The sequence below is a fragment of the Nomascus leucogenys genome, chromosome 14, assembly GCF_006542625.1.
Source record: "Nomascus leucogenys isolate Asia chromosome 14, Asia_NLE_v1, whole genome shotgun sequence".
Classification (NCBI taxonomy): domain Eukaryota; kingdom Metazoa; phylum Chordata; class Mammalia; order Primates; family Hylobatidae; genus Nomascus; species Nomascus leucogenys.
This window is the reverse complement of record NC_044394.1, coordinates 88529036-88550158: the sequence shown is the minus strand read 5'-3', so window position 1 is coordinate 88550158 and position 21123 is coordinate 88529036. Positions and strand designations below refer to the sequence as shown.

At 52.4% G+C, this 21123-nt stretch overlaps 2 protein-coding genes across 2 annotated transcripts; both read left to right on the top strand.

The window, feature by feature from the left end:
* The first annotated feature begins 274 nt into the window (after nt 1-274).
* Nucleotides 275-20753, top strand: C14H17orf99 (chromosome 14 C17orf99 homolog). Its single transcript, XM_030828133.1, has 5 exons — nt 275-360; nt 800-832; nt 15544-15843; nt 18673-18942; nt 20482-20753. The coding sequence occupies exons 1-5, from the start codon at nt 324-326 to the stop codon at nt 20637-20639; spliced, it is 798 nt and encodes a 265-aa protein (XP_030683993.1). The 5' UTR covers nt 275-323; the 3' UTR covers nt 20640-20753.
* Nucleotides 11697-12547, top strand: LOC105740826 (eukaryotic translation initiation factor 5A-1-like). The gene is made up of 2 exons (XM_030828165.1): nt 11697-11815; nt 12100-12547. The coding sequence occupies exons 1-2, from the start codon at nt 11712-11714 to the stop codon at nt 12545-12547; spliced, it is 552 nt and encodes a 183-aa protein (XP_030684025.1). The 5' UTR covers nt 11697-11711.
* Nucleotides 20754-21123: the final 370 nt, after the last annotated feature.

The following is a 21123-nucleotide window of genomic DNA, read 5'->3' as shown; positions in this document are numbered from 1 at the left end:
CGCTGAGCATGGACACTTTCTGCCCAGCACGTGAGCCCAGGGTCCTGCGGCTCAGAGGTGACTGCTGAGTCTAAGCCCTGGTCTGGCTTCAAGGTCCAAACTCCTTCGACTTCTCTGGGGATTGAGGGGGAGTTTGCTGTACTGGTCCTCCAGGGCTCTCTGGGCCCAGCCCTGGTAGCTGAGGCCCTGGGGTGCTGCGGCCTCCAGGTTATCTCCCCGCTGCAGGCACCCACCCAAGGAGCATCCCAGGGGCCTCAGGGTGGGGGAGGCCAGGAACTAGGAGGTTCTCACTGCCTGAGCAGAGGCCCCACACCCACCGAGGCATGGGGCTCCCTGGGCTGCTCTGCTTGGCCGTGCTGGGTGAGTCCACCAGGGAAGTGATGGCGGGGCTGCTGCTGGGGCCTTGAGGTCTCGGGCTCAGGTGGGGGTACTGGGAGCACAGGAGAGATGAGGCCTGAAGGCAAGGGCACCTCTGGAAACACGGGACAGAGAGGGAAAGATCTGGGCTTGAGTCTCGGACCAGCACCTAAACTTGCTGCATATGTGGTCCAGGGATTGCTTCACCATTCTGGGCTCACTACTTACCCATCTGCAAAATGGGCTGATGATAGGAGATGTTGTGGAGGGGGAAGGGCGCAAAAGAGCTTTTGTGAGTGATGGTGCCAGCTGAGTCCTGGGGGCCTCACTACCAGGATTCAGTCTGCTCCTCCCTCCTGGCTTCAGCAGGTGGGTCTCGAGGCTGTCTCTGGTCTCCCCTCCACGCCAGGCCCTCTCCTCATCGCCCTCACCTCTCTTACAGCTGCCAGCAGCTTCTCCAAGGTGCAGGAGGAAGGTAAGTGGCACAGCCTGCTGCAGGGAGAAGTCCCCCAGCTGGGACCCTGGTGTCAGAACCCCCACGGTGGAGGGCGCCTCGGCTGGGAAGGAAGTTACTAGTGGGGAGGTGTGTGCTGGAGGATGGCTGGACAGTTCTGGAACACTCTCTCCACCCTGCAGGGCTCTAGGAGTGATGGAGATGGGCAGGCCAAGCAGGCCAGTGTGGGGACCTCCGGGGCACACAGGCAGGGAAGTTGCTCAGCTTCCAGCCTTTGGCTGGGCTGTTTGGAGGGAAGATTCCCTGGGCAGGTGCATCCTCATCACTCTGCCCCAGGTCCCTGATCGGGAGCAGAAGCCCCCCTGAGACCCTCACAGCTCTGCCCGGTGGGCGAGGCCCCGTGGAGGGCTGGGGAATTCTGGTGGGGCCTGGGAGGTTGGGATTCTCCGACCAGGAGGAGGGCCATGAGGGGATGGTGAAGTTGAGGCTCCCCCAGGGGCCTGACATACACGAGGCTGCCTTCCTTGTAGAGGCAGCCTGAGAGTGGAGAGCATCTGGGACCCAGCTGGGTACAGGACCAGGGAGGAGGGGACGCTGGGGAAGGTCTCTGACAGCCCCTAACCTGGCCTGCTTCCTCATCTTTGCCTGCTCCATCCTTCTGCCTGCACTTTCTTGCCCCATCCTTCCCTCCCCTCCCCTCATGTCCATTAAGGTGAGGATGGACAGTCACCTCCCTGTATTGTCCCAACCAACCCTTGCCCCTTGTTGCTAGGCCACCAGGTTACAGAGCAGGGCCTTCCCCCTCTATTTTGCTAAAGGGCAGGTACCCACCGGGTAATGATGACGCCAGTCTCACTTGAATGAGGCCCAGGTTGAACCATTATTTCCTCATTTGCTTTAAAAATGGATACATTGTTGGTGTGGCTGCTAAAAAGAGAGCAGGCAGCTGGGGCTCCGGGAAGTACCTGTGCAGGGCAGTTCCGCCTCCCCCTCTTGGCTGGCTCTTGACTTATCTGATTCTTGCTAAACAATTCCTGCTAACTAAACTCCTAAGAGACTGACTGATAAATCATTTATTTATTGAACAAATACTTGAGCACCTGTTTAGTTGCAGGCACCATTCCAGGCCCTGAGAATGTGGCAAGGCACGGAAACAAACCCCTCCTGTATCTTACATTCTAGTGGGGGTTGGGGGGACAGATGATAATAAAAATAAGAACATTCAGTGGCTTATGCCTGTTATCCCAGCACTTTGGGAGGCTGTAGCCAGAGGATCAGTTGAGCCCAGGAGTTCAAGACCAGCCTGAGCAACACAGTGAGACCCCCATCTCTAAAAAAAAAAAAAAACACACAGTGAGTCCCCATCTTTTTTTTGATATGGAGTCTCACTCTGTCACCCAGGCTGGAGTGCAGTGGCTCGATCTCAGCTTACTGCAACCTCTGCCTCCTGGAGTCAAGGGATTCTTCCACCCAGCCTCCTGAGTAGCTGAGATGACAGATGTGCACCACTATGCCCAGCTGATTTTTTTGTATAAAAAAAAATTTTTTTTTAATTAGCTGGGCATGGTGGGCAGTGCACCTGTTGTCCCAGCTACTCGGGAGGCTGAGGTGGGAGGATTGCTTGTCCGGGAAGTGAGGCTGCAGTGAACTGTAATCATTAACACTGTACTTCAGCCTGGGTGATAGAGCAAAAAAAGCACATTCTAAGGTATGTTAGAATGTTCTAGAGAAAAGCAAGCAGGGTAGAAGGAAAGGGAACACAGGGTAGGTAGGGGAAGGAGGGCAGCATTTGCAGGGGAGGGTGGAGTTTGGGAAGGGGCTGTGCAGCAAGGACCCGAAGGAGCTGACCGAGCAGGAAGTACCTGGGCAGGGACCCTGTGTGGCCAGAGCACAGGAAGCAAGGGGCAAAGGGTATTGAATGAGGTCAGAGGCGTGGTGTGGGGTTGACCTGGGAGAGCCCTGTGGGACGCAGCCATAGGAAGTTTGGAGGGGAAAAAGCAATCTGATTTACCCTTGATGAGGTCATTTGGACCCTGTGTGGGATGGAGATCAAAGGCAAAATCCAAGAGAGCCACTAGGCTACTCTGGGGATCCAGAGGAGAGAGTGGGCAATGCAGGAGAGGCAGGGAGATGGGGTGGACATACATTCTGGAGGCCAATAGCAGCGGCTGGCAGATGGCATGGGATGGGATGAGGACAGCCATGAAAGCTGGCGCCAAGCCAGGCGCAGCTGCTCATGCCTGGAATCCCAGCACTTTGGGAGGCCGAGGCGGGCAGATCACCTGAGGTCGGGAGTTTGAGACCAGCCTGACCAATATGGCGAAACCCCGTCTCTACTGAAAATACAAAAATTAGCTGGGCATGGTGGTGCACGTCTGTAATCCCAGCTACTCGGGAGGCTGAGGTGGGAGAATCCATTGAATCCAGCAGGCGGAGGTTGCAGTGAACCAAGATCGCACCACTGCACTCCAGCCTGGGCAACAGAGAGAGACTCTGCCTCAAAAAAAAAAAAGGTGCCAAAGTCGTTGGCCCATCTGGAAGTACTGGCTAAATAAAGTGCAGCCTGGAGATGGCATATTATGCAGCTGAAACAGCTTCAGTGGGAGTGGAAAGCTGGGCACATGCGAAGGACCTGAGGGATCAGGATATTCGAAAGATCATCTCTGCGTAGTTTGGCTTTTTGTTTTGTTCCATTTTGCTTTTAGACACAGGGTCTCGTTCTGTCACCAAGGCTAAAGTGCAGTGGCACAATCACCGTTCACTGCAGCCTTGACCTCCAAGGCTTAAGCAATCCTCCTGCCTCAGCCTCCCAAGTACCTGGGACTACAGGCACATGCCATCACACCCCGCTAATATTTAATTTATTTTTTTTTGAGATGGGGTCCTGCTCTGTCACCCAGGCTGGAGCGCAGTGGTGCAATCTTGGCTCACTGCAAGCTCCACCTCCTGGGTTCAAGGGATTTTCCTGCCTCAGTCTCCTCAGTAGCTGGGACTACAGGCACATGCCACCACAGCCAGCTAATTTTTTCTACTTTTAGTAAAGATGGGGTTTCACCACGTTAGCCAGGATGGTCTCGATCTCCTGACCTCGTGATCTGCCCACCTCAGCCTCCCCAAATGCTGGGATTACAGGCGTGAGCCACTGTGCCTGGCCTTGCTTGCTGTTTTGCCCAGGTTGGAATACAGCGGCACAAACTTGGCTCCCTGCAACCTCCATCTCCTGGGCTCAAGCCATCATCCCACCTCAGCCTCCAGAATAGCTGGGACTACAGGCACACACCACCATGCCCAGCTAATTTTTGTATTTTTTGTAGAGACAGGGTTTTGCTGTGTTGGCCAGGCTCGTCTCAGACTCAAGCTCAAGTGATCTGCCTGCCTCGGCCTCCCAAAGTGCTGGGATTACAGGCATGAGCCACCCTGCCAGGCCTAATATTTCAATTGTTTTGTAGCGATTGGGTCTTCCTATTTTGCCCAGCTGGTCTTGAACTCCTGGCCTCAAGCAATCCCCCCTCTTTAACCTCCCAAAGTGCGGGGGTTACAGGTGTGAGCCACTGTGCCTGTGTATTTTGAAATCCCCAAGAATTCTGGCAAGTGTAGCATTAAGCATGGTAGGAACCATGGACAGGCATCTTCAAGGAGGGATAGGTGTTGGTAGATAATTGTAATCCAGAAGACAGAGTGGAATGTATCTGAAGACATAGCTGCTGTTTAGCAAGGAGAGGGGAGAAAAGTTTAGGGAAGGGGAAATGTCAAGAAGATGTTGTCCGCCTTTCTCCTAGCCCGGTGCCATGAAGGCTGCCGGGATCCACATCACCTGGGACGCCTGAAGGGGTAGACAGTGCTCTGGGAAGGAGGTGTCTGGTTTCCATCAGATGTAGAGGATGGAGGGTGTTGGTTGGAAGGTTGAGGATATAGGGGATTTTGATTCCGGCTGAGCCTACACTCCAAACGGCACAGAGGAGGCCAGGCACGGTGGCCCACGTCTGTAATCCCAGCACTTTGGGAGGCCAAGGCAGGCGGATCACTTGAGGTCAGGAGTTCAAGACCAGCCTGGCCAACATGGTGAAACCCCATTTCTATTAAAAATACAAACATTAGCCAGGCTTGGTGGCAGGTGCCTGTATTCCCAGCTACTCAGGAGGCTGAGGCAGGAGAATCGCTTGAACCCAGGAGGCTGAGGTTGCAGTGAGCCTGGATGGCGCCACTGCACTGCAGCCTGGGCAACAGAGTGAGACTCTGTCTCAAAACAAAAACAAAAACAAACAAGGCCAGGCGTGATGGCTCAAGCCCATAATCCCAGTACTTTGGGAGGCCTGGGTGGGCGGATCACCTAAGGTCAGGCGTTCCAGACCAGCATGGCCAAAATGCGGAAACCCTGTCTCTACTAAAAATGCAAAAATCAGCCAGGTATGGTGGCGCGTGCCTGTAATCCCAGCTACTCAGGAGGCTGAAGCACGAGAATCGCTTGAACCCAGAGGCGGAGGTTGCAGTAAGCCGAGATCGTGCCACTGCACTCCAGCCTGAGTGACAGCAAGACTCTGTCTCAAAACAAAAAAAGCGAAAGACAAAAGACAACCAAAAGACAACAGCAACAAGGAAGGAAACACATTCTCTGACAGTGCTGGAAGCTGAATTCCAAGACTCAGAGTCCGCAGGGCTGGGTCCTCCCAAGGCCCCGCGGGAGCACCTGCTCCTGGCTCCTGTCCTGGTTTCCGGGGGTTGCCTCCCTCATGCCATTCTCCCTGTGTGTGTCTGAGTCTCCTTTCCTCTTCTCGTCAGGCCCCACCCTAACCCAGCACGAATTACTGGAGTTAATATTTAACTTGAGAGAAGGGGAGCCAGCTGTAAAAACCTGATTTCCAAATATGTTCCCGTGGGCAGGTCCTGGGAGTCACCATTGGAACCTGTCTTTTTGGAGGACATAATTCAACCCTCAACGGACGGCGGCTTATTCAAAATCAGATCTCAGAGCCCCTCCCTAGGTGTAATGAATTGCAACCTCCAGGGTTGGGACTGGAATTTCTAAGCTTCCTGTTGTCACAGAGACCAGTCTGGAGGGGGGTAGCACAATCTGGAAGGGCTTCGGAGTCACTCAGGGCACTAGCACCGTGTCTCGGCCTGGACATGAGCCCTCCACAGTTTCCCTGCAGTGACCCCGCGCCCAGCCTGGGCTTGGCTTAGCTTCCTGTCCCGAGGGCAGCCTTGTCCTCACTTTTTCAGATTTTGAGTGTGCCTTCTCATTATTTAAGTGCTCTTGCAGAGCAGATGAATTTTATTTATTTATTTACTTACTTACTTACTTATTTTGAGACAGGGTCTTGCTCTGTCACCCAGGCTGGAGTGCAGTGGTGCGATTACAGCTCACTAAAGCCTCAACCTCCTGGGCTCAAACATCCTCCCATGTCAGCCTCCTGAGTAGCTGGTGCATACCACCATGCCCACTTAATTTTTTTTTTTTTTCGAGACAGGGTCTCACTTTGTCACCCAGGCTGGAGCGCAGTGGCGCACTCTTGGCTCACTGCAGCCTCCACCTTCCGGGTTCAAGAGATCCTCCCACCTCTACCTGCTAAGTAGCTGGGACTACAGGCACATGCCACCATGCCTGGCTAATTTTTGTATTTTTAGTAGAGATGGGGTTTTGCCATGTTGCCCAGGCTGGTCTCAAACTTCTGAGCTCAAGTGATTCACCAGCCTCGGCCTCCCGAAGTGTTAGGATTATAGGCATGAGCCACTGCACCCAGCCAATTTTTTTTTTTTTCTTAGAGACAGGATCTTGCTTTTTTGCCCAGGCTGGTCTCAAACTCCTGGGCTCAAGGGATCCCTGCCTCGGCCTCCGAAAGCTCTGGGATTATAGGCGTGAGCCACCACGCCCAGACAAGCAGAAGAATTTTAAAGTAAATGATAGGCCAGGCAGGTGGCTCAGGCCTATAATCCCAGCACTTTGGAAGGCTGAGGTGGGTGGATCACTTGAGGTCAGGAATTGTAGATCAGCCTGGCCAACATGGTGAAACCCCATCTCTACTAAAAATACAAAAATTAGCCAAGCATGGTGGCGTGCATGTGTAATACCAGCTACTCAGGAGGGTGAGGCAGGAGAATCACTTGAAACAGGGAAGCAGAAGCCGGGCGCGGTGTCTCACGCGTATAATCCTAGCACTTTGGGAGGCCGAGGCAGATGGATCACCTGAGGTCAGGAGTTCGAGACCAGCCTGACCAACATGGAGAAACCCCATCTCTACTAAAAATACAAAAAAAAATTAGCCAGGTGTGGAGGCGCATGCCTGTAATCCCAGTTACTCGAGAGGCTGAGGCAGGAGAATCGCTTGAACCCAGGAGACAGAGGTTGTGGTGGTGAGCCGAGATCATGCCATTGCACTCCAGCCTGGACAACAAGAGCAAAACTCCGTCTCAAAAAAAAAAAAAAAAAAAAGAAACAGGGAGGCAGAGGTTGCAGTGAATTGAGATCGCGCCACTGCACTCAGGCCTAGGAGACAAAGCAAGACCCTGTCTCAAAGAAAAAAAATAAATTAAAAAAAAAGATAGACCATCCTTTATTGGCAGGCTGATCCATAAACTAAATAATCAAAAGGAAAAAACCACACAAGTCTTGTGAGGATATAAAGTGAATGCGCGGCCCGGGGCGGTGGCTCACCCTGTATTCCCAGCACTCTGGGAGTCCGAGGGGGGCCGATCTCCTGAGCTCAGGCGTTCAAGACCAGCCTGGCTAACGTGGAGAAACCCCGGCTCTACTAAAAATACAAAAAATTAGCCAGGCGTGGTGGTGCATACCCGTAATCCCAGCTACTCGGGAGGCTAAGGCAGGAGAATCGCTTGAACCCAGGAGGCGGAGGTTGCAGTGAACCGAGATCGCACCACTGCACTCCAGCCTGGGTGACAGAGCGAGACTCCGTCTCAAAAAAAGAAAAAAAAAAGTGAATGTCCCTGCTACAGTGTACTCTAAAAATGGTTCCTGTCTGTGAACTTATGCAAATCAAGCTTCTATTAATGAAGACTGAAATGGAAATGAAGAGAGAGCAGTTTTTCTTTCCACTTTTGTAAGTCAAGATCATTTCCCTTCACAAAGGGAGCGAAAAGAAAGGGTGATCACGTGTCAGGCCTGGACTCCCACTTCCCCACATGAGGCAGGCTTCTGGCCCCTGCGATAGTTTTTGGACCATGAAGAGAAGGCCTCTTGGCCCTGAGGGTCAAACTGACTAAATGAATCAGCAGAGGCATCTGCAAGAGGATGCCCCAGAGGGTGCCTTCACCTCCAGATACACCTTCACTTTCTTCAAATCGAAGATTTTTCCATGAAAGCCTGTTTGGGGAAAAAAAAAAAAAAAGTATTCCTTTTTTTTTTTTTTTTTTTTGAGACACAGTCTCACTCTGTCACCCAGGATGGAGTGCAGCAGCGCAATCTCGGCTCACCACAGACTCCACCTCTCAGGTTCAAGTGATTCTCATGCCTCAGCCTCCGAAATAGCTGGAACTACAGGCTCGAGCCACCATACCGGGCTAATTTGTGTATTTTTAATAGAGACAGGGTTTCACCATGTTGCCCAGGGTGGCTTTGAACTCCTGGCCTCAAACAATTCACCCTCCTCAGCCTCCCAAAGTGCTGGAATTATAGGTGTGAGCCACTGTGCCAGGCCTAAAAAAAAAATAAAAAAAGTATTATTCCCCATCTAAAAAGGAGAGTCTGGCTGGGTGCAGTGGCTCATGCCTGTAATCCCAGCACTTTGGGAGGCTGAGGTGGGCGGATCGCCTGAGGTCAGGAGTTCGGGACCAGTCTGGTCAATGTGGTAAAACCCCATCTCTACCAAAAATACAAAATTAGGCGTGGTGGCATGTGTCTGTAGTCCCAGCTACTCGGGCAGCTGAGGCAGGAGATCGCTTGAACCCGGGAGGCAGAGGTTGCAGTGAGCCAAGATTACACCACTGCACTGAGGCCTGGGCAACAGGGTAAGACTTCATCTCAAAAAAATAAATAAATAGGCCGGGCACAGTGGCTCATTCCTGTAATCCCAGCATGTTGGGGGGCCGAGGCAGGTGAATCACCTGAGGTCGGGCGTTCGAGACCAGCCTAACCAACATGGAGAAACCCCGTCTCTACTAAAAATACAAAATTAGCCAGGCGTGGTAACGCATGCCTGTAATCCCAGCTACTTGGGAGGCTGAGGCAGAAGAACTGCTTGAACCTGGGAGGCGGAGGTTGCAGTGAGCCGAGATCACGACATTGCACTCCAGTCTGGGTAACAGAGTGAGACTCCATCTCAAAAATAAATAAATAAATAAATAAATATAAAAAGGAGAGTTCTCATGAAATTTTCAAAGGGGCACGGATGAGAAAATAATTGTTGGTGTCTGTGCAGCCCTGGGCAGGGGAAGACATCCTGATTCTAGAAGGCTGCTGCCGGTTGTCTAGACCAGAGTTGTCAACCTCAGCACTCCTGACATTTGAGGCCAGACCATTCTTCGCGGTGGGGGCTGACTGTGCACTGTAGGATGCTTTGCGACATCCTTGGCCTCTACCTACTAAATGTCAGCAGCAACCCCTATTTTTTTTTTTTTTTTTTTGTGGAGATAGGGTCTTGCTGTGTTGCCCAAGCTAGTGCACCTCCCAATACTGACAACCGAAAATGTCCCCAGACCCAAAGGTCCCCTGGAGGCAAAATTGCTCCTGGTTGAGAGTTACTGGTCTAGAATGAAATATGCTTAGTGGTCACACACTCTAGCTTGTTCCAGTTCTCTGCTCAATCAGCAGATTCCTCATTGCAGGGTGGTTTCCAGAGCAGACATGCCCAGCCGAGCAAAGGCGATTCATGACGTCGATAATATTCAGATTTCATAGGCCCTTCTTTCTACCCCTCCCCCACGCACTGCCCCAACTACACAGTATTCTTTTTTTCTTTTTAATTTTTCTTTTGATTAAATAGAGGTGGGGTCTCACTGTGTTGCCCAGGCTGGTCTGGAACCCCTGGGCTTAAGCAATCCTCCTGCCTTGGCCTTCCCAAAGTGCTGGTATTACGGGCCTGAGCTACTGTGCCCACCTGATACACACTATTCTTTTTCTTTATTTTCTTTCTTTTTTTTTGAGATGGAGTCTTGCTCTGTCACCCATGCTAGAGTACAGTGGCAGGATATTGGCTCACTGTAACCTCTGTCTCCTGGGTTCAAATGATTCTCTGGCCTCAGTCTTCTGAGTAGCTGGGATTACAGGCATGTACCACCATGCCCAGATAATTTTTGTATTTTTAGTAGAGACGGGGTTTCTCTATGTTGGCCAGGCTGGTCTCGAACTCCTGACCTCAGGTGATCCACCCGCCTCGGCCTCACAGTGCTGGGAATACAGATGTGAGCCACCATGCCCGGCCTACGCACTATTCTTGAAATGCAAACAGGTCCCTGCCATTGGTATAACACAACCCTCTCCCTCAAACCCCTATTCCAGAAACTTTTTTGTTTAATCCCAATTGCTGTCTTAAAGAATCAGTGATGGCCAGGCACAGTGGCTCACGCCTGTAATCCCAGCGCTTTGGGAGGCCCAGGCAGGCGGATCACCTGAGGTCAAGAGTTCGAGACCAGCCTGGCCAACATGGCTAAACCCAGTCTCTACTAAAAATACAAAAATTAGCCGGGCGTGGTTGCGGGTGCCTATAGTCCCAGCTACTTGGGAGGCTGAGGCAGGAGAATCACTTGAACCCAGGAGGCAGAGGTTGTAGTGAGCCAAGATCGCACCACTGCACTCCAGCCTGGGCAACAGAGCAAAACTCCATCTCTAAAAAAAAAAAAAAAAAAATCAGCAAGGATAGCATCAGGCCCACTAGGAAGATCTCAGAGATGTTTTCAGCAATGAAATTGACTCCAGGATTTGCTTCCAAAAGAGAGAAGTCACTTACAAGCAGAAAGCAAATACCTGGCATAGGTGGGTGAAGGCCTGCTGGAATGCGCTGACCGGCTGGTTTTGATCTGGGTCTAGGGAGAAGAGCACTTTAGGTGCCGTGAGCAGGCTGGTCTCCTACAGGAGCCTCGAATTCTTCAAAACTCCTTTTATTTAATTAATTAATTAATTAATTAATTATTTAAGAAATAGGGTCTCACTCTTTCACCCAGGCTGGAGTGCAGTGGCACGATCATAGCTCACTGTAGCTTCAGTCTCCCAAGCTCAAGTAAGTGATCCTCTCCCCTCAACCTCTGGAGTAGCTGGGACCACAGGCGAGCACCACCACACCTGACTAATTTTGTTTATTTATTTATTTTTAGAGTGGTTCTCACTGTGTTGTTGAAGCTGATCTCAAACTCCGAGGCTCAAGCAATCCACCCACCTCAGCTTCCCAAAGTGCTGGGATTCCAGACATGGTGGCCACCGTGCCTGGACGCATTTTGTTTTTATAGAAAAATATTCTGGAAAGAAACAGCCTAAACCCAGGAGGTAGCCCTTTTTCTAGTATTTTCTTTTTTTTACAGGTGAAATTCACATAACAAAAAGTCAACCATTTAAAAGTGATAATTCGCCGGGCACGCTGGCTCACGCTTGTAATGCCAGCACTTTGGGAGGCCGAGGCGGCCGGATGACTTGAGGCCAGGAGTTCAAGACCAGCCTAACCAACATAGTGAAACCCTGTCTCTACTAAAAATACAAAACTTAGGCCAGGCACGGTGGCTCACACCCGTAATCCCAGCACTTTGGGAGGCCGAGGCAGACCCATCATGAGGTCAGGAGTTCAAGAGCAGCCTGGCCCACATGGTGAAAACCCGTCTCGGGTGCCTGCGTACTAAGACCTGTGTTCAGCAGCGGCGGCGGCGGCAGTGGTGGGCTCGGAGGCAGTAGTTGGGCTTGCAGCCAGCGGACAGGGTCGAGTCAGTGCGTTCGTTTGAGTTGGAATCAAAGCCTCTTAAAATGGCAGATGACTTGGACTTTAAGACAGGAGATGCAGAGGCCTCAGCCACCTTCCCAATGCAGTGCTCAGCATTATGTAAGAATGGCTTTGTGGGCCAGGCGCAGTGGCTCACGCCCATAATCCCAGCACTTTGGGAGGCCGAGGCAGGCGGATCACAAGGTCAGGAGCTCAAAACCATCCTGGCTAAAATGGTGAAACCCTGCCTCTACTAAAAATACAAAAATTAGCTGGGCGTGGTGGCGGGCGCCTGTAGTCCCAGCTACTCTGGAGGCTGAGGCAGGAGAATGGCGTGAACCCGGGAGGCAGAGCTTGCAGAGTGTCACTGCACTCCAGCCTGGGCGACAGAGCGAGACCCTGTCTCAAAAAAAAAAAAAAAAAAAAAAATAGCTTTGTGTTACTCAAAGGCCGGCCACGTAAGATCATCCAGATGTCTACCTCGATGACTGGCAAGCACGGCCATGCCAAGGTCCACCTGGTTGGTACTGACATCTTTACTGGGAAGAAATATGAAGATATCTGCCCATCAACTCACAAAATGGATGTCCCCAACATCAAAAGGAATGACTTCCAGCTGATTGGCATCCAGGATGGGCACCTATCACTGCTCCAGGACAGCCGGGAGGTGCAAGAGGACCTTCGTCTGCATGAGGGAGACCTTGGCAAGGAGATCGAGCAGAAGTACGGCTGTGGAGAAGAGATCCTGATCATGGTGCTGTCTGCCATGACTGAGGAGGCAGCTGCTGCAATCGAGGCTCCCAGGGTGGCGTTGGTGACAGCAGTGATCCTCCCAAGAGGCCCCCTCCCCCAGCCTGGCTTGGCTCTGGCCTGGTCCTAGGCTGCTGGACTCCTCCTACATAATTTTTTTTTTTTTTTTTTTTTGAGACGGAGTCTCGCCCTGTCGCCCAGGCTGGAGTGCAGTGGCGCGATCTCGGCCTCCTCCTACACAATTTATTTGATGTTTTATTTTGGTTTTCCGCATCCCCTCAATCTGTCGGATAGCCCCTGCCCTTCACCCAGCTCCCTTGGCCAGGAGCAAGCGAAGCCGTGGCCCTGGGGAAGCTGCCCTCCTCTTCCCCCTCACACTGCAGCCCTGCTCGGGGAGAAGGGGGTGGGTGCTGCTTGCGGTTTAGTTTTTGTTTTTTAATTCAATCTGGAATCAGAAAGCGGTGGATTCTGGCAAATGGTCCTTATGCCCTCCCCACTCATCCCTGGTCTGGTCCCCTGTTGCCCATAGCCCTTTACCCTGAGCACCACCCCAACAGACTGGAGACCAGCCCCCTCCCCTGCCTGTGTCTCTCCCCAAACCTGGGAGGGCCCTGCCCCCGTGGGCTTTACCCTTCCCTGCGGGCTCTCTCCCCAACACATTTGTTAAAATCAAACCTGGGCCGGGCGCGGTGGCTCACGCTTGTAATCCCAGCACTTTGGGAGGCTGAGGCGGGCGGAGCACAAGGTCAGGAGATCGAGACCATCCTGGCTAACACGGTGAAACCCCGTCTCTACCGTCTCTACTAAAAATACAAAAAAATTAGCCGGGCGTGGTGGCGGGCGCCTGTAGTCCCAGCTACTCGGAGAGACTGAGGCAGGAGAATGGCGTGAACCCGGGAGGCGGAGCTTGCAGTGAGCCGAGATCGCACCACTGCACTCTAGCCTGGGCGACAGAGCGAGACTCCGTCTCAAAAAAAAAAAAAAATCAAACCTGAATAAAACTACAAGTTTAATATGGAAAAAAAAAAAGAGAGAGGCCGGGCACGGTGGCTCAAGCCTGTAATCCCAGCACTTTGGGAGGTTGAGGCGGGCGGAGCACAAGGTCAGGAGATCGAGACCATCCTGGCTAACACGGTGAAACCCTGTCTCTACCGTCTCTACTAAAAATACAAAAAAATTAGCCGGGCGTGGTGGCGGGCGCCTGTAGTCCCAGCTACTCGGAGAGGCTGAGGCAGGAGAATGGCGTGAACCTGGGAGGCGGAGCTTGCAGTGAGCCAAGATCGCGCCACTGCACTCCAGCCTGGGGGACAGAGCAAGACTCCGTCTCAAAAAAAAAAAAGAAAAAACCCCATCTCTACTGAAAATACAAAAATTAGCTGGGCATGGTGGTGCATGCCTGGAGTCCCCACTACCTGGTAGGCTGAGACATGAGAATCGCTTGAACCCAGGAGGTGGAGGTTGCAGTGAGCTGAGATCGTGCTACTGCACTCCAGTCTGGACGACAGAGCAAGACTCTGTCTTTAAATAAAGAAATAAAAGTGGGCCAGGCACAGTGGCTTACACCTGTAATCCCAGCGCTTTGGGAGGCTGGGGCGGGCAGATCACCTGAGGTCTCGAGTTCAAGACCAGTCTGGCCAACATGATGAAACCCCCATGTCTACTAAAAATACAAAAATTAGCCGGGCGTGGTGGCGGGTGCCTCTAATCCCAGCTACTCTGGAGGCTGAGGCACGAGAATCTCTTGAACACGGGAGGCGACAGTGCAAGACTCTGTCTCAAAAAAAAAAAAAGTGAGAATTCAGCAGCATTTAGTGCATTCAGAATGTTGCACAACCACCACCGCTATCTAGTTCCGAAAGATTTTCATCACCCCAAAAGGAAACCCCGTATCTATTAGGCAGTTACTCCCCATTTCCCCCTCCCCTGGGCCCCAGTAACCACCAACCTGCTTTCTATCTCTGTGGGTTTTCCTATTCTGAACTTTGCACACACATGGAATCATGCAACGGTTGCCCTTCGCATCTGCCTTTTTGTTTAGTGGAATGTTGTTACGGTTCATCCCTGCTGCAGCCTGCATCTGTGTTCATTTCTTTCTAAGGCTGAGTAATATTCCTTATATGGATCAACCACATTCTATTTACCCATTCGTCCGTTGATAGATATTTGGGCCGTTTCCACCTTTTGGCTGTGGTGAATCACGCTGCCACGAACGTGTGTGTACAGGTATCTGTTTGAGTCCCTGTTTTCTATTATTTGGTATATGTCTAGGCATGGAATTGTTGAGTCATATGGTAAGTCTGTTTAACTTTTTGAGGAATCACTAAATCAGTATTTTCTTTCTTTATTTTTTCTTTATTCTGAGGTCTACTGGTTTCATTTATTTATTTGTAATTTTTAGGTTCAGGGTACATGTGCAGGTTTGTTATAGAAGTAAATTGCAGTGGGGCGCGGTGGCTCACACCTGTAATCCCAGCACTTTGGGAGGCCGAGGCGGGTGGATCACGAGGTCAGGAGTTCGAGACCAGCCTGACCAACATGGTGAAACCCTGTCTCTACTAAAAATACAAAAAGTAGCCAGGCGTGGTGGCATGCGCCTGCAGTCCCAGCTACTCGGGAGGCTGAGGCAGGAGAATCACTTGAACTCAGGAGGCGGAGGTTGTGGTGAGCAGAGATCGTGCCACTGCACTCCAGCCTGGGTGACAGAGCAAGACTCCATCTAAAAAGAAAAAAAAAGAGAGAGAGAACATGCTAAACCCAGCATCCTTTTTTTTTTTTTTTTTTTCCTGAGTCTCCCTCTGTCACCCAGGCTGGAGTGCAGTGGCGTGATCTCGGCTCACTGCCACCTCCGCCCTCCTGGTTCAAGAGATTCTCCTGCCTTAGCTTCCCGAGTAGCAGGGATTACAGGCGCGCACCACTATGCCCGGCTAATTTTTGTATTTGTAGTAGAGACAGACTTTCACCATGTCGGCTACACTGGTTTTGAACTCCTGACCTCAAGTGATCCGTCCGCCTGGACCTCCCAAACGCTGGGATTACAGGTGTTTGCCACCGAGCCTGGCCAAACCAGTACCTTCTTAAGGTGCTTGATCAATGTCGTTTTCTTTCTTGGACCTTTTCATCTTCCAGATATCACCCCTGTGGTCTCCATTGCCTACAAAGTCCTGGAAGTTTTCCCCAAAGGCCGCCGGGTACTCATAACCTGCCATGCACCCCAGGCACCACCGCCCATCAGCTATTCCCTCTGTGGAACCAAGAACATCAAGGTGGCCAAGAAGTTGGTGAAGACCCATGAGCCGGCCTCCTTCAACCTCAACATCACACTCAAGTCCAGTCCAGACCTGCTCACCTACTTCTGCCGGGCGGCCTCCACCTCAGGTGCCCATGTGGACAGTGCCAGGCTGCAGATGTACTGGGAGCTGTGGTCCAGTGAGTGCGGTGTGGGGCACAGGGCTGAGGAGGCAGGTGGGGTGCAGATCAATGGGGAGCTCTGGGAGTGGGAATTGTAAACCTTGCTGGGGTTAGGGAGAGCCAGGGCTTGAGGGTGTGGACAAGGACAGGCTGCCACCTCCAAGACCATTCTCAGTCCCTCGGGGCCTTTTCTCAGGGCTTGCCATCCCTGGCTGGGGCCCTGAGGGCACAGTCTCCTGGCGGGGGCCTGAGGGCACAGAGGGAAAGAGCCTGATGGATGGCAGAAATGACTGGGCCCCATTTGTCAGCTTGGACCTCAAGGTGCTAAACTAGGCACGTTTGGCTGGGCGCAAATCCCAGCACTGTGGGAGGCCGAGACAGGCTGATCGCTGGAGCCCAGGAGTTCGAGACTAGCCTGGGCAACATGGCGAAACCCCGTTTCTACTAAAAATACAAAGATTAGCCGGGTGTGGTGGGGTGCACCTGTAGTCCCAGCTACTCAGGAGGCTGAGGCAGGAGAATCACTTGAACCCGGGAGGCAGAGGTTGCAGTGAGTCAAGATTGCGCCACTGTACTCCAGCCTGGGTAACAGAGCGTCTCCAAAAAAAAAACCGAAAAAAAAAGTTAGGCACATTTTGTGCATTACTTCACTTGATCTTCACAGCAGTGTCAGGGGTGGGGTCTGAGCCTCTGGGTCTGTAGCTATGGAAGCTAAAGCTCTGGGGAGTTAAGAAAGTTGCCCCAGGGGCTGGGTGTGGTGGCTCACGCCTGTAATCCCAGCATTTTGGGAGGCCCCGGCGGGTGGATCACTTGAGGTCAGGAGTTCCAGACCAGTCTGGCCAACGTAGTGAAACCCTATCTCTACTAAAAATACAAAAATTAGCTGGGTGTAGTGGTGGACACCTATAATCCCAGCTGCTGGGGAGACTGAGGCAAGACAGTCACTTGAAACCAGGAGATGAAGGTTGCAGTGAGCCGAGTTCGTGCCACTGCACGCCAGCCTGGGCGACAGAGTGAGACTCTGTCTCAAAAAAAAAAAAAGAAAGTCGCCCCAGGCCACATGGCTGGCAAGTGGCCAAGGCTGCTTTCAAACCCCACTCTGTCCAGCTCCAAACCCTGCCTTCTTCCTGTTTCCATCCTGATAGTAACTCAGGTAACCTTCTTGGTGGGAGCTATGGGGTATGGGAACCAGGAAGTATTGCCCAACTTAGGGTGGGACAAGGAAACTCCCCATTCATCCTTTGGCCCACACCCTAAGAACACCAGGAAAAGACAGCCTAGGGGAGATGAGCCCAGGGTCTGCAGCCCAACAGGTCCAAGGTTCAAATCCCCACACTTACTGGCTGGGGTCTTGAGCAAGTCATCGGACCGCTGAGCTTCAACTGCTTTTTCTGCAAAAGGAAAATAATAACGGAGGCCTATGAGGTGGCTCACATCTGTATTCCCAGCATTTTGGGAGGCCAAAGTGGGAGAATCCTTTGAAGCCAAGAGTTTGAGACCAGCCTGGACCACAGAGTGACACTCTATGTCTACAAAAAAATTATTTTCTTTTTTTGAGATGGAGTCTTGCTCTGTCGCCCAGGCTGAACCGCAGTGACACGATCTCGGCTCACTGCAACCTCCGCCTCCCAGATTCAAGTGATTCTCCTGCCTCAGCCTCCCGAGTAGCTGGGACTACAGGCCCTTGCCCCCTTGCCCGACAAATTTTTGTATTTTTAGTAGACACGGGGTTTCACCATGTTGGCCAGGCTGGTCTCAAACTCCTGACCTCAAGTGATCCACCCACCTAGGCCTCCTAAAGTGCTGGGATTACAGGCATGAGCCACTGCACCCAGCCATTAGCAATTTTTTAAAAAATTCATCAGGTGTGGTGGTGCATGCCTGTTGTCCCAGCTACTTGGGTGGCTGAGATGGGAGGATCATTTGAGCCCAGGAGTTGGAGCCTGCAGTGAGCCGTGATCACACCATTGCACTCTAGCCTGGGCGACAGAGACTTTGTCTCTAAAATAGTAATAGGTCCTACTCCAGGGGACCTATTAAATGAAAGCCTTTTAGTAGGTGGCAAGTGTGGTGGTTATTACTAATCAGTAAGAATGTCTAGAGCATTAGGCTCAAGGCCTGAGGGATTCTAGAATCTTCTACATGACAGTTCTTACCCTGAAGTAGCTTGTCTTTCAGTAAAAAAGACGAGACTGAGTGATAGAGTTGCCAGATAAATTTTACATAGGACATACATATAGTAAGAAATTATTCATTGTTTATCTGAAATTAAAATTTAACTGTATTTTTATTGGCTAAGTCTGGCAATCTGAAATATACTACACAAGAATAAAACCAGGCCAGGCATGGTGGCTCATGCCTATAATCCCAGCACTTTGGGAGGCTGAGGCAGAAGATTGCTTGAGCCCAGGAGTTTGAGACCAGCCTGGCCAACATGGTGAAACCCCATCTCTACAAAAAATACAAAAATTAGCTGGATGTGGTGGTGCACACCTGTAGTCCTAGCTACTCGGGAGGCTGAGATGGGAGAATTGCTTGAGCTGGGGAGGCGGAGGTTGCAGTGGGCCTAGATCGCGCCACTGCACTCCAGCCTGGGCGACAGAGCAAGACCCTGTTTCAAAATAAAGTAAAAGTAAGATAAAAACCAAATGTGAAATTGTGTGGTACACACGGCAGGTAGGGCAGCAGCCCAGACACAAGGTGGAGGGCAAACTCTAGAAGGCGGCCTGGAGGAAGCGGCAGCCACAGCTAAGCTCATTAGGCATTTTGTAATGAGGAGAACTTACTGAGGAGGAGGGGTTTAAAACCGCTCAGCCATGCCTGTGCTACCTCCCCCCACCCTGCCAGAGCCAGTGTCTGAGCTGCAGGCCAACTTCACTCTGCGGGACAGAGGGTCAGGCCCCAGGGTGGAGATGTCCTGCCAGGCGTTCTCGGGCAGCCCACCCATCACCTACAGCCTGGTCGGGAAGGACGGGCAGGTCCACCTGCAGCAGAGACCACGCCACGGGCAGCCTGCCAACTTCTCCTTCCTGCCGAGCCAGACATTGGACTGGTTCCAGTGCCAGGCTGCAAACAACATCAGTGTCCAGCACAGCGCCCTCACACTGGTGCCCCCAGGTGAGAGGGCCCTTGGATTTCCAGAGGGGCAGCTGGTGCTTCTGTGCTGGGAGGGTGCTAGTGTCCAAGACACAGGTCGATGGGAAGTGGGACAGCTCTACCCAGCCACTGCTGAGAGCAGAGAGGGCACAGGAGGCAACCATGCCCACCCTGGCCCCTGCCTAAAGGAAGCCCAACGCAGCTGCCTCCGCCCCCCTCCCAGGAGAGTTACCCAAGGCACCCACCATCGTGCTGGCTGGCAGCCTCGCCTCCATTGCGGCCGTCACCTCCGGGATGCTGGGCTGGAACACGTGGGCCAGGTAGGAAATGGGTGCTGCATGCAGGGAGGAGGGAGAGCTGCTGATGGCCCGAGAGGTCCAACCGGGCCCTGGCTGCGGAGCTCAGGTGGTGGGGCTTGCAGCGTAGGGCTGTGGCCGTGGCAAAGAAGGGCTGTCACCGCCTACGCACGACTCGAAGGTGTTTATGAGGACCTACTGTGTGCCATGTGCCTACTGAGGCTTACACATTCAAGGTGTTATCGGACCCTGGCCAATGCTCCCAATTGCCCTATAACTGAGTCTGCTGGCCTCTGGGAGGGCACTCTCCTAAGTTCTTTATGGGGTCTGAGCAGGGATGCAGGGATGATGCCTCCAGGAGACCAAGGTGGACCAGGAGCTCCTGCCTTCTGTAAGAACCACATTGGGCAGTCTTTCCGAGGTGGTGGCAAGAGCCTGGGGCCCAGCCTCCCAGGGTCCCCTCTCCAAGGCCATGGCTTTACTGACATGTAAGGTGACCAGGGCCTTTGTAGTGTCTGAGCGCAGGCACCACAGGTCTGTGTGCTCTGCCTGTCTGGCTTTGGTGGTGGCCAGCCCTGCCTCTATGATCTCACCTCTCTTTGTTTGGGAGACACTGCCGTGTCCTGGTTCTCATCCTCTGCCTGTGGCCCAGGCCCTTACGTGGCTCTGCCGGAAGTCCATCCTTGGCACTCTCCCATCTCACTTCTACCAAGTCTGTTCTTTCCAGAGGCCAGACTCGTGGGTGAGCCATGTCACCTCACCAAGCCTCAGTTTTTCCTTCTGTAAAATGGGGAACAGCCTTCATTTAGTGGGGTAAGCCTCATGTCTCTCCTGCTGGGGCACTGATGTGCTTGGCACCATAAAACTCCCAGAGGCAGGCCGGGCACGGTGGCTCACGCCTGTAATCCCAGCACTTTGGGAGGCTGAGGCAGGCAGATCACCTGAGGTCAGGAGTTCAAGACCAGCCTGGCCAACATGGAGAAACCCCATTTCTACTAAAAATACAAAATTAGCCGGGCGTGGTGGTGCGGGCCTGTAGTCCCAGCTACTTGGGAGGCTGAGGCAGGAGAATCACTTGAACTCGGGAGGTGGAGGTTGCAGTGAGCCGAGATTGCGCCATTGCACTCCAGCCTGGACAAAAAGAGCAAAACTCTGTCTCAAAACAAACAAAAAAACAAACAAACAAACACTCTCAGACGCCTCGGGAGGGGATGGCTGGGAGGTGAGCCTGCCTGACTTGAGTCTCCACTGCTTTGTCATCAAGGTCGTGACCAGAAGATGGAGGACTGGCAGGGTTCCCTGGAGAGCCCCATCCTTGCCTTGCCGCCCTACAGGAGCACCCACCGTCTGAGTGAAGAGAAGTTTGGGGGGTTCAGGATAGGGAATGGGGAGGTCAGAGGACACAAAGCAACAGCCATGTAGAATGAACCGTCCAGAGAGCCAAGCACGGCAGAGGACTGCAGGCCATCAGCGTGCACTGTTCGTACTTGGAGTTCATGCAAAATGCGTGTGTTTTAGCTGCCCTTGCCACAAAAACAAAAACAAAAATGGGTAACTATGAGAGATGGTGGATATGTTAACTTGCTTCACTATAGGAACCTTTGTGCTATCTGTATGAATCCCATCATATCAGGTTGTCTACCTTAAATATGCACAAAAATGTTTATTTAAAAAAAAGAAAAAAGCCTGCCAGCTGGGATTCTTGGAGCCCTGGCGGCCTTCAGCAAACACAGTGTTGGTGTGAGGGCTTCAGGAGGGTCACAGAAAGAAGGGGGTCTGTGTGGCCCTGTCCTCGCCTCTCAGGTGCTGTCACATCTCTCTGGGTGTAGGGAGAGGGAGGGGAGCACACTGGGAAAAGGCCCAGCCCCTCCCCCACACCTGCTTCCCTCTTCCCTGGAGGGGCACC

Bases quoted from the DNA above. Each gene is read 5' to 3' on its own strand.
- C14H17orf99 (XM_030828133.1), top strand. From the start codon at position 324: ATGGGGCTCCCTGGGCTGCTCTGCTTGGCCGTGCTGG. The intron at 833-15,543 runs GTAAGTGGCACA...TTCATCTTCCAG, and splicing joins CTCCAAGGTGCAGGAGGAAG to ATATCACCCCTGTGGTCTCC. The intron at 18,943-20,481 runs GTGAGAGGGCCC...TTTGTCATCAAG, and splicing joins CCTCACACTGGTGCCCCCAG to GTCGTGACCAGAAGATGGAG.
- LOC105740826 (XM_030828165.1), top strand. From the start codon at position 11,712: ATGGCAGATGACTTGGACTTTAAGACAGGAGATGCAGAGGCCTCAGCC. The intron at 11,816-12,099 runs GTGGCTCACGCC...AAAAAAAAATAG, and splicing joins GGCTTTGTGGGCCAGGCGCA to CTTTGTGTTACTCAAAGGCC.